At 37.2% G+C, this 12568-nt stretch overlaps 1 protein-coding gene across 2 annotated transcripts in view; it reads left to right on the forward strand.

The window, feature by feature from the left end:
- LOC106821395 (WD repeat and FYVE domain-containing protein 3-like) overlaps positions 1 to 12568 on the forward strand; it is a gene marked incomplete at its 5' end in the record, with an annotated part of 51777 nt that overhangs the window by 17603 nt on the left and 21606 nt on the right. The window contains 18 exon segments of one of the 2 annotated variants that reach the window (XM_014826166.1): positions 1033 to 1194; positions 2734 to 2823; positions 3983 to 4176; positions 4550 to 4688; positions 4987 to 5087; positions 5601 to 5746; positions 5955 to 6041; positions 6672 to 6900; positions 7187 to 7401; positions 7789 to 7895; positions 8738 to 8992; positions 9301 to 9522; positions 9669 to 9844; positions 10097 to 10219; positions 10550 to 10655; positions 11138 to 11274; positions 11497 to 11799; positions 12041 to 12193. In XM_014826166.1, the coding sequence (XP_014681652.1) occupies positions 1033 to 1194; positions 2734 to 2823; positions 3983 to 4176; positions 4550 to 4688; positions 4987 to 5087; positions 5601 to 5746; positions 5955 to 6041; positions 6672 to 6900; positions 7187 to 7401; positions 7789 to 7895; positions 8738 to 8992; positions 9301 to 9522; positions 9669 to 9844; positions 10097 to 10219; positions 10550 to 10655; positions 11138 to 11274; positions 11497 to 11799; positions 12041 to 12193 (2945 nt within the window). 2 annotated transcript variants of the gene reach the window in all.

The following is a 12568-nucleotide window of genomic DNA, read 5'->3' on the forward strand; positions in this document are numbered from 1 at the left end:
AAAGGTGTCACTATGCACGACTTAAATGTTACGTTTATTACCGTAGCAACAGACCTCAGATGAGCCCAGACGCTCTGCGGCTCTTGTTATAATGTGGTACCACAGTACTGATTTGCTAGATCTGACTGTCAAACAGCAGGCAGATAGGGCAATTACATTCTTTACTATAGCTTCCCAAATTTCATTGTTAGTGTTAATACCTATAAAGTATAGCACTAATAACATAATAACATATGAGAACCTATGTTTATAGGGCCTTCGTTTATATAACTGGATAATTTTCTTTTTAAATTTATGTATTTTGGAGAAAAAAAAATTATAATTTTGTTTCTATTGGGATTTTATGATGTATAATATAATATAATATGTAATGAACGTTTTTAAACACATACGTTGGATTATCCTATGACTCAATATCATAGTAAATACACAAGAGACTCAAATTTCAGTAGGTAGGATTTTCAATATAGTTTGAGATAATGTGGTGCAATGAGGTTTCTAGGACAGAGATAAATAATCTTCATCTGATTCAGCTGGTTTTGGTTCTGCTCTGTAGTCCAAATGCTTATCCAACCGTTTTAAATAAGATATTCATTTCGGTATAGTATCCAATAGAGTATGATAGGAGTACTTGTTGCGAGATCAAGTGCAAACCAGCCAACGATAGAACTTGTACAATTAGTAATGAGACATATCTTGAAAACTATTTGGATCAGCTAAAAGATTTGATTGTGCTCACCATATACCCAACAGTGTGTTTGGTAAAACATTCATTCAAATTTCAACTGAAAATGAACTAATAACTTTAAACCAGGTCACCATGTGGAATGGCATGACCTCAAGAGTACATCATGGCACCTGTGTGTTGGCAAGCTATATAAAGAATAATGACCACTATATTGACAGTTAATTATATACTTTTTGGAGTTTATTGTTTGTTTATTTATTATTTTAATACTTTGTCCTAATGACGCAGATCATTGATTATTTTGTACTCGTTTATGCAACATGTTTCGAAATCCTGGTTGCTAGTTGAGGAGGATGAGGTGATTGACTGGCCAAGGGCTCCTGAAGAGTGCATCATAGACAGGGGCATGGCTGCATCTGCATGTGTAGCTGATGCATGTTCCGACATTAGTGCCAACATGCTTGCTTTACCACTGCATGATGCTGATCTAGATAGACCTAAACAAGGTACATGTGCACAGCACTGTTCATTTTACTATGAGCTGTGTTAATGCTTGTTTGTTTACTTGTCTGCTGCCTCTTCTGCTGCCGTGTGTGGTTTGCTTCATCTCATATCAATGCAGCCCTTATATGTCCTCGCCTTACCAACCAAATGATTTCATTTCAGTCAATGATTCAAGTCTTCATTTTCGTTCAGTAAAATGAAAACTGTCATAGATCAATAGTTATGTTTATATTTAATCATTTAGTGATAGCTCATCTAATTTTTCTAACCTCACAATAAAATGTATATATATATATATATATCAGGAGTAGATAATAGGGAAGGAGTGTGACATCAATAAACAAGGGAAATTACTAGCCTTATAATACATACGATTTACTACGCGTAACTCATCCAACTTGAGCTCAAATCGGACACAGTACATTCGCCTAGCATCGTGCGAAATCGTTTCCTCGTATACACCCGCAATCCGGAGATACAGACTAAAACGTACGACACGATTCTCCATTCTTTGGCCATCAATCCAAATCCATTGCGCGCCTCTAATTCAAACAGAAGGCAGCTACCTAACGCGCTATTGCTAACTCGGCGAGGCATGTGGCTCGCTGGGAGATTAGGCATCAACACTCGGCGAGATAACCTTTGACCCGGTACACAGCTACACAGGCCACCTCTGCACACAGCTGGCATGCCTTCACGCACGCACGCCAACCGCAATCAGCAGCAGCTAAATCCGGCTTCAAATCTCCCAGCGAGCCACATTGCCCGCGGTTTAGCACGCTGTGGTTAGGTAGCTGCTTTTGTTTTGATTAGAGGCGGGCGCAATGGATTTGGATTGATGGCCAAAGAATGGAGGAATCGGCGTGTTCGTACGTTTTAGTCTGTATCTGCCGGATTGCGGGTGTAATACGAGGAACGATTTCGCACGATGCTATGCGAATGTACTTGTGTCCGATTTAGGCCTCAAGTTGGATGAGTTACGTGGTAGTAAATGCGTAGGTATTATAAGGCTAGTAAATGACGAATTTCTCTTGTTTGATTGATGTCACACTCCTCCCTATTATCTACTCGCTGATATATATATATATATATATATTATTTATACACTTATTGCCTAGTTACTGAAGTAAACATGAAATTTTGTGGACAGAGCAAAACAATGTGTCGAGGATAATATTGATCTTCAAGGTATATAAACAAAGTCAAATTATAGAGAAAGTTGGAATAGGTGTTTAAATTTATTACAAGCTTTTCGAGATTCCATGCTCTTCATCAGGTCAGCAAGACATTTGGATATATAAATGCGTAATTCATAATTAGTATGCGTGTGTGTGTGTGTGTGTGTGTGTGGCACGCGCACGCGCACGCGCGCATGTGTGTGTGTGTGTGTGTGTGTGTATATATATATATTACATTACCTTATGTTCTATAAATTTATAAGCAATATAGCAATATATATATATATATTATATGACATTGGTATAAGTTGACGTAATTAAAAAAATTGTTGTGTTAATCAGTAACTATTCTATTGTTTTCAGTTACAGACATCCCAGAGGACCTTAAATCTCTAGGATTTCTTGTGATGGATGCTCTTACTCTTCTTCTCAGCAACAACTCAAGCAATGCCAGTAAAACATATTAAATATTCTTTGTCACTTTGAGCTTTGAGAAAGTTTTTGTGTCAAGATGTGGACAATCACTTTCTTTAATCACCTATTTCTATTAAAGCCATTATTTCTGAGAGAAAACATGGCAATAGCTTTGAGCTGTTAGTAATACATGTGCCATGGTGTACATATTAAGCATAACCTTATTACTGTTAGTTACAAGAATTAGAATAATACAAATGTTCTTTTTCTATGTATAGTAACCATCATAGTTCTGAACAGCATGAAACCAATCAATTATTAATTGAAATAAAAAAAGTTTCCCTTCACTTTTGTGATACATAGGGATGAGATTCTTACGCGGATCCGCGGAAATCCGCGGATTTGACAGTCCCAGGGGTCATTTTGTGAAACGTGCTAAAACTTCGTTGAGAAATATTGGGAAAACAAAGAGGGGGTACAATGTAACAATTTAAATATATACCCTCAAACAGCACCTGACTGGTAGACTTTGTAGAGTGTAGACAGTAGACTGACAGCGAAGTATACAGTGTTATCTGTTTTTTTGCGTCCAGAAAAGAAAATCCTCGTTCACAGGCTGCAAGTAGAAGGGCAAACATTTGAGGTAGTCTGATCACGTAACGCCCATGCCTGGCCTGGGGGCCGGGTTTACATGTTGCTGCGTGCATGTTCTTGTGCAATGACTATGCACTGATTGTTCACTCGCATTTGTTGTTTTTTCATTCAAATCTCGTCGCAGCAAGGCTAGCTTATGTCTGAGTTAACTCAATGCACGAGCGACGGGTGGAACCGAAAAATATCATTATGTCTAACATTTAATAAAAAAACTTGCCCTATTTTCAGCCGCTCTGCTTTCCGTATTCAATAGTTCGTTTGTATCCTTTGACAACTTGAAAGGTGATTCAAGAGTCTCCCTATAATGTGTTCAGAATAGCTTAGAATGCACCAAATTGCACCATTCTTTTTAAAAAATTCCGGGGGAGCATGCCCTTACGGTCATGCATTGCTCGCTCCTCTGTTTGCTAATTTAAATTTCAGCTGAAAATTTAATTATCCAATCTCATCCCTGGATACAATAATGGGAAATCTACTTAATGTTCTGAACTTCTAATATCTATGTTCTCAATTTTTTGCACTCAAGGTTCTTTCTTCACTTCAGGTGTTTTCCGTGAGTGCGGTGGAGCACGATGTGCACACAACATGGTTCCTTATGTTGAATGCCGGCAGCAGTCCCTGGGAATTGTACAGCAGCTGGTGATGTCATCCGGTGGCGACGATGATATGGGAACGCTACTGGGCCTTATGCACACTGCACCACAGATGTGTTTGGATCTCAAAAACCACGTTCTCAGGGTAATCATGTGAATATATTTATACAGTGAATACCAGTTTTTACCAGTTTTTACCAGTTTTTACCAGTTTGTCTTCAACACTTGTGGTTCACGATTATTACATTGCAATCATGGCAGCACTCAAGCCACTGTAAGCAACTGAGGTAGAGATATCTACGTTTCTACATGTTCTAATGGCGCGGTGTGCATATTTGTATAATTTTGTGTACAACATTATTAGAAATATTTTATATTCTATATACAGGCTATATGAGGAATATGAAATATGCTGAAATATGAATATTGTTGTGACTCATAGTGACATAGTTCTGTGCTCCTTTCAAACTAATGCCTTCCTAATTATTGTTTTACATTATCATTGTGGTTCCTTTCAGTCACTGCTGACAGTGTTACGCGAGAGCCACAGGACAAGAACTGTGTTCAGAAAAGTTGGCGGGTTTGTCTACGTCATGTCTGTGCTCATATCTATGGAAGGTTGCCTAGCTACACCACCAAAGTCTCCTTGGGAACATGGTTTGTATTTTACACCCGCTACATTGCAGATTAGCAACATGGGGCAAAGAGTAGCAATGGTCAAGGGAGAATGTCTCACTCTCATTACACAAACCTTAATATGACATGTCCCTGCTCTCACAGATTTTGACACATTCACTATGAAAATGAGAAATTTGTTTCATTTCTGATAGATAATTTATTTATACCTTCTTTTGTCCTCACATATTACCAAGAAACAGTTAACAAATAATTGTAATAAATTACATGATTACGTGAACTGTACCTATAAGATCCTTGTTATTTTGCACATTTGCAGCGGACCGCAAGGAGGTATTGGGGTTGCTGAAGACAGTGTTCAACACACTGACAGTGGCTATGCGGTTTGAGCCGGCCAACGCGAAATTTTTTGCAACAGAGGTTTGTTGAATTAATGAGTCCATATGTTATTTTAAGGGAACATGTTCGTCATTAGGTAACAGAAGAGTTGGTTAATTTCTTAAATTGACTACGGCACGAATTTTCTATGGTGTATACTTGTAAAAAAAAAATTGGGGCAATTTTGTTTACATGGAAAGTAAGTACTAACAGGACTAAATGCATCCTCAAATTCTGACCTGATAAGATTGTTTTCCAACAAATTAAAATCCAAAATATCTGGTCGATTTGATCATGACATTAAATGCTTGCTATGAGCTATGTATGAGTCACGAGTGTTTGTTCACATCAAACGGAATAGCAAAATAGGAAGTATAATGCAGCAATTTAACCATAAAAAGTGAACAGAATCACTTACATTTTGTGAAAAGTGGACATAATTCTTTTTACTTTTACTATTTTCGGTGATGTAATCACTTAAAACTCCATGTTGATATTGTACTGTGAGAAATAATTTCGTCACACTGTTCTCCTCACAGATTTTTTCCTTTACAGATCTGCTACAGTCGGCTCACAGATACTGTGCGCTTACTTGGATGTTTTTCTAGTCGTATCCCTACCCACAGTGTCGAATTCCTCCAGGAAGAAACTCATGACACGTCGGTTTTTGAAGGAATATTTTTAGGAGCCAGAGATGCCATGTAGGTTTGTTTGTCATTTTTATCCATAAACACACTTAGAAGTAATAGATTGCTTACAATATTAAAATAATAATTATGCATGTGTTGTTTTTTGTTGGAGAAACTTCTTATTTATTTCTTCACAACCGTGTAAGTGGCAGTAGCAGTAATGTTTCAGAAAAGTGCTAACATAGTCGTTTGACACCGTTCCGTTTGATTTGCTTTACAGAGAGGAGGCCAGGGTCCCCTGCGATCTAGTGATGGCATGTGTGATTATCAGATACCTCTATGATATGGCACTGGATAGCTTTGATCGGTACTGCCCCAATTGCTCTAGTGTTACAAAACCCTAAAACAGACGTTAGCATTAACAAAAAAAGCAGCAAAAAAATGTAGACAGATTGAAAATATTGTTAAAGTAGATGGCATGATTGCAAATTCATAGCTGTGGTGTTGGTGTTGAGTTATATGAAGAAGCAATGAATTAAGAAAGCAAGTCATTTTAAAGAACTAACAGAAGTAACCTGATTTTAATTAGTTTATCTAGTATGGTCTGACACTACTGTTGACATAGTAAATGCATTCATGTTTGTGAATGTAAATGCTTCACGTGCAGTGTTCACTTTAGGCATGCAAGGACAATCTGTAAAGACCTGTGTCAGAAGAAAAGGTCAAGGATCGTGTGCATGTAATATATGTCCTCCTTAAGCTATAGGACTGGGGCCTGGTGCAAATGTCTGCATGTTTTTCAAAAAGTGCCTGTAAGACTCCGTCATGGGAAAATGGATTTTAAGGGCTGAAGAATTGTAGGTCAAGGAATTAATTAATATATTTGCTGAGAATGTGTTCTAATGAGTCGAGGGAGAAACCTTTTAGTTAGCAAGACTGGCTTACTTGCTCCAACCAATTACTGTTTTAAAATTAAAGTGCACACCTTGTTATCCAGATCAGTATACCCAAGTTCACAATCTCCAAGCCCAAGAAGGCGACCTGTATCTGAATTTAAAGTAACCTCACCTCAGGATGCTGAATCACCCAGCAACAAACGCGCAAGTACAGGCACGATAGGGCTCCCACTTCTTCCAACACCACCCGATCCAATAGTGGTGCATCCTGGTGTCATACTGTCTATACTCGGCTTAATGAATGCTGTGGGGAATGATACATGTACAAAGGCAAGTGTACAATTTTATAACTATTACCCATTACATTTCCCATTATCTGAGTGAGATTATTTAATAGATGTATTAATATAATTTAACAGCTCATTGATTTTAGTCATTGTCTATACTTTCCTTGTAGTGAAGGATGACAGCCATCACATAGCTAATTCCAATTGTACCCATGTTAAGTTTGATTTACTAGTATTAAAATAGAAGTACGAGATGAGATTAGAATAGATCTTTCAAAGTATTTATTCATCATCACACTGAATTTCCTTTCTTCAATACTATCTCACAGGAGATGCTAGCACTGCAAGTGTACGTGTCCGAAATTCTCAAGTCGCTCGTCCGCAGTGAGCGTAACCAGCAGGTAGCTTGTGAGGTAGGATTGCCACATGAGCTGCTAGAGCATTGTGGTGTAGCACTGGCAGATGAGTCCCATCTTCTCCATCCTGCACTGCAGTACATGTTTGAAAGGCTAGCCGCACAGTCGCTAGACCCACGTGACCTCAGGTATATTTCTGCAACACACGGCTGCATTAGTGTTAGTTGCATAGTGTCCAGAGGTATAGAGTAGTTGTAATTTAACATTTAAAACAATTGGAAATCAATCTGCACATGTATAAAACATACACATATATAAACTAGTGAATCTGTTGATTGATCATGTGTGTAATGCAGTAATTGTATTTGAGTTATATTTTCATATATAATTGATATATACATAAAAATCCATAAGGCTAATAGGCAATTATTCTGAGTTACCATTTTTGTTGTTGTTATACATTCAGTCTCATCGACAATACAAAGTTTTTTTTCTCATAAATATCACTTCAATATCACATGCTGTGTAATAAATAATATATAGCAGTATAGAGTATGAATTGATATATCTTGTAGAACATTTCTACGCATGGCATCACCATTAAACTGTGTGCCAATGGATGAAGGCTCGCAGCCAATCGGTGAAGGCGAGAAGAGCAATAAAACGCAGCCTGATACTCGAGGTGAGCATGCCGTTTATTGCCATAGTAATTGCCAAATATGGTTATGGAAATGATGTGCTCTTGAACAGTTGACTATAACATGAAATTTGTATTGGGAACCTTATTTTCCTATTGATGAACATAGCACTATATAAGTCAAAATCGGTTAGTATGCCAAAATGTCGGCCAAAAGAATTAATATGGTTTGACATCAGTTTAAGTAACAATTAAGTTGTAGACACATTGATTATTTTATGATATGTAATAGTAAGATCATAGTAAACAATGATATGTAAGGGCTTAGTGATAGGTAACACTGAAATCTACACCAAATATATTCATTAAAATTAATTTACAAGGAAGTGTTTGTTTGATATATTTATGTGAGAGACAACATATACCATGACCTTTGTGTTGAAATTGTAAGTTTGCCCGTTTTCTTTAAAAGATGAATTTACTGGTCATAGTCCATGTTTAGTGATCATGATTTACACATTATATAGGGCAAATTTCTACAACCGAATTGACTTTTATTTGAGGAATTGCATTATCTTCTGTTTATGTTAGCAGTCTGTTTAAATGGGCATGTTGAAATATGTTAAATACAACAGGTTCAATCAGTGTCCACGTTTTCTGGCTTATATATAATGAAGGTATTAGGTTTTTACTTAAAACGTGGTTCCATGTTTTTACTTTGAGAGCCAACTGAAAAATATTTTAAATAAGTTAAGTATTATTTTCAGTTGATCTTTTTTTTATAAAGTTCCTCTTTTGTATATCTCTATTTTCCCCAAACTTGTCTTATGTAACCATTTATGATTTAAATAGATAAATATATTAACACAGTTTAACATGTTTTTCAGAGCGACAAAAAGGTGGTGGAGGCCCTGTTAAGCTGACACGTGTAAAGTGTCTAGTTTCCATGACAACACCACGGGACTTTAGACTCCATGGAGCATCCATTATGCCAGGCTTTGTTGAACTGGACATGTCTGCAGAAGGATTCGGCTGCATATTCATCCCTAGTTTGGCACCACAAAGTATGAATGTGCCAGCAGTAGTGGGAGGTGGCATTGTAGGAGCATCTGAAAGTAACATCATCGGTGGAGTCGGGTTAGGTAATAAAATATATTTTTTGATATTTCACTCTCTCTGAGACTTTCTACCTGTGTTCTTTTACACGTTTTGCATTCCTACATTACAAGAAAAATTTTCATGTAAAGATTAGTGCATTTTCCCTCCTTTGAAAGAATTTATATTCTCATATAAGAACTGTAGATTTTATAGATTTTATAGGTATGTATAGTCTATTACTGAATGGGAGTAGTATGCCAATGGATGGGGTGGTCACAGTTGATTTCTTGTGCTATAGAATTATGGTAATATTTGGTAATGTTTGCAATTGATGCCTCGACTTTTCATCCAGGGGACCGCATGTTTCCGTCTCAGAATGGGTTCACATACTCGTCGTGGTTGTGTGTGGACAAGTTTAGCTCTCCCCTGCAAGATCCACATCCTGTTAGACTGCTCACACTTATCCGTAACATGTTCGGACGAGAAGAGCATCTGGTGTGCCTGAACATACATCTGTCAGCACGAGACCGTGCAATGTTTGTGTCTACGGCCGAAACAGTTCTACCCCAGCAAGGTGAGTTAGTTCAGCAGTGTGCTTGTAGTTCCTGGGGGTTTCTACACTGTGCATTAGCCTGTTAGTGTTGTCATTTTTTCCCATAGATACTGCCATGACATGTCAGTGAGTGAGTATTTATCTTCATCTTGCATTTCTAAATCCAGGGGACTCTGCATCTCTGGCTGATCCACCACTAAGTGATGATGTGGTCAGGTTTTGGTGTCCAGAGCTCATCCAGGAGGGTCAGTGGCACCACATTGTGTTGGTGTTGAATCGGGCTGTGCTGAAGAATAGCTCTGTGTCACTCTATGTCGATGGACAACTCCTAAACACGCAAAAGGTAACAATCTATGCTAACAATACTAGAATGTATTCACCTAGTTTCTTCTTTTAAGTATTATTCATGTAGAACAGTGGTGTTAGTTTTTTTTACTGCAACCTAAATTCAGCTGGCGGCTTTGCTCAACAACTGTTCACGCAAAATTTCCGAGTAAGAGTAGAGTTCTATATATGTATCATTATTTCTCTCTGCACATGTTTACGATGGTACAATGATCAACAATTATTTTGGACCTCGTTACCATTACTTTAGCTGCACTACATCAGTCAAAACCCTGGTGGGGGAGCTGCGAATCTCACTGTAGCCTCGTCAGTGTACGGCTTTATAGGAACAACACCTACTCAGCGTCGCCTATCCCGGCTTGTGTGGAAACAGGTGAGACTTAATAAAGAATAGACATTTTTTTCTTGCTTTTCCTCTGAGTAGAGAGGTGTGAGCATCATGTTACTGTGTCAGCAAATTATTTTATAATGTAAACAGCAAACATTAAACCTCAAATCCTCAAGAATCTGTAGTTTCCATTATTTTATGCATATATACCTTAGTTATTCTTAAATGTGTTAAATGAGTATTTGTATAAAGTGAATTAAATTTGTGATCAATCCTTTACACAGCACAGTGTTCTGTAAGAAGTACACTTAGCACATTATTTACAGATTCTAGTAAAAGCTATCACGTCTTCTTAACGTGTCGGTTTTGTTACAGGGACCTTGTCACCTTCTTGAGGAGGTGATGTCTAATACTACAGTTCAACAAATGTACAAGCAAGGACCAAACTATGTGGGCTCTTGGCAAGCACCTGTGATAAATGGTGAGCAGCTGGAGTCTGAAGTTCAATAACATTTCAAAATAATATATGTCAGACTATGTTAAATATAGCTGTATATCATGTTAAACTATATAATATGATTTACTTAACTACTATTATATGTTATTATGTACTATAATTATACTTAAACTATAAACCAAAGGTACTAATATACTATTGTACTAGTATATATAGGTTCATACTAATAACTAATAATTATATTTCCAAAGTTATATTATCCCTCAAATCTCTAGTAAAATATAGTATTACCAATTTTACTAATTACACTGGCTTGAAAATTACTATTAAAAATTGGGCTGCTATATCCTGCTATGGGTTATAAAAGAGAGATTAAGTAGGAAAATATTTTTTAACATTCCCAAGATTTGGGTATACAATAAATTAGGATAGGAAATGTAACAACAATTTTGAGTCAAGTACAATACTCTGTGTTGTTATTATAAGTTATCAATTCTTATATGTAGAAAATGAATTGATTGGAGCACTAGTTGCCGAGGAGAAGATTCTGCTAGGTCTTCATTCGTATGCTGTATGTACAATGACAATCGCCAAGATCAGGAAAATCTACAACAAAATAGATAGCAAGGCTATAGCCAAACAGGTATTCCAAATTCCTATTTAAGCCGCAAACCAAAAGTTCAATTTTTTATGTAATGCTTTGCAAATGTCAGATCTAAATAGCTATGCATATGCTCGCTTTTATGAAGCATTCTGTTTATTAAGTGAGTTTTAATACCATTGTATTACTGTATTACCATTTAATACCAAAAAAAACTGCTGACACATAATAATGGATGGTTATATCATGTTTCATTTCATACAGCTAGGCATGTCATCACATGAAAATGCCACACCAATCCACGTGCTGCGTAACTCAGCAGGACACCTCAGTGGTCCTGCCCGTAGTCTGGGTGGGGTGCTCATTGGGTATCTCGGTGTGCGCACCTTCTGTCCAAAGCCAGTCGCAAAGACACTTGACAATGTTGGTGGTGCGTCAGCGTTGCTGGGCCTCATTGCGATGGCCAAAGATGTGGAGGGGTTGTACGCTGCTGTCAAGGCCCTTGTGTGTGTGGTGCGGAGTAACAGGGCTGCAGCATTGGACATGGATCGAGCGCGGGGTTACCAGGTAAGGTATAGACCAGCAGCTCTACTGGGTTAGCTTCCAGGACTTGGGCATAAATAGTTGATGCCTTGTTAGGAATGAATAGTTTGTGATAAAGCACTAGTTGTTCACTCATGTTACTCTCATCGGGTTCTTACCTTTTGCCCTTATTACTGTCACAGTTGAACTGCAAAGCTCAACATAAATTTAACATTAATTATCATTAATTTTGGCTGGTTATCTAGTGGATGCTGTTATTTGACAGATACTGGCCATGCTCTTCAAGAAAAAAAGACAGTTTCTGAACAGCCACATCCTTCATCTGACGTTCTCCCTGGTGGGTACTGTAGACAGTGGGAGAGAGAGTACAACCATTCCAAATGTGACGGCATTTGAGGACCTGCTATGTGACCTGGAGGTGAGTGGAGCTAGATTATATTATAGATTATATTATATCAACAGGCAGTTTATCTATTACCAATGTTAATCATGTGGCTATTACGTGATATTATAGATTTAGATAATAATGATTATAGTTATTATAGAGACTTGTTTTTATGTCCTGAGAAATAGAGATTTTTCCCATTATAATAATAATAATGTAATAACACTCTAATGGTCTCAACTGATTCAAATATCTTTGTGATAATACTTGTGATACAGTATAACATTTTTAAATGTAAGAATAACTTTGTTAGGAAAAGAAAATTAGTTATGAATAATTTTAACTAAGTACTGGAGTGTTAGAACTGTATTCCATCTGCTAATTGTGATTAACAGAAAAACCATCCCA

This window comes from Priapulus caudatus, unplaced genomic scaffold (genome assembly GCF_000485595.1).
Source record: "Priapulus caudatus unplaced genomic scaffold, Priapulus_caudatus-5.0.1 Scaffold4, whole genome shotgun sequence".
In the NCBI taxonomy this organism is placed as follows: domain Eukaryota; kingdom Metazoa; phylum Priapulida; class Priapulimorpha; order Priapulimorphida; family Priapulidae; genus Priapulus; species Priapulus caudatus.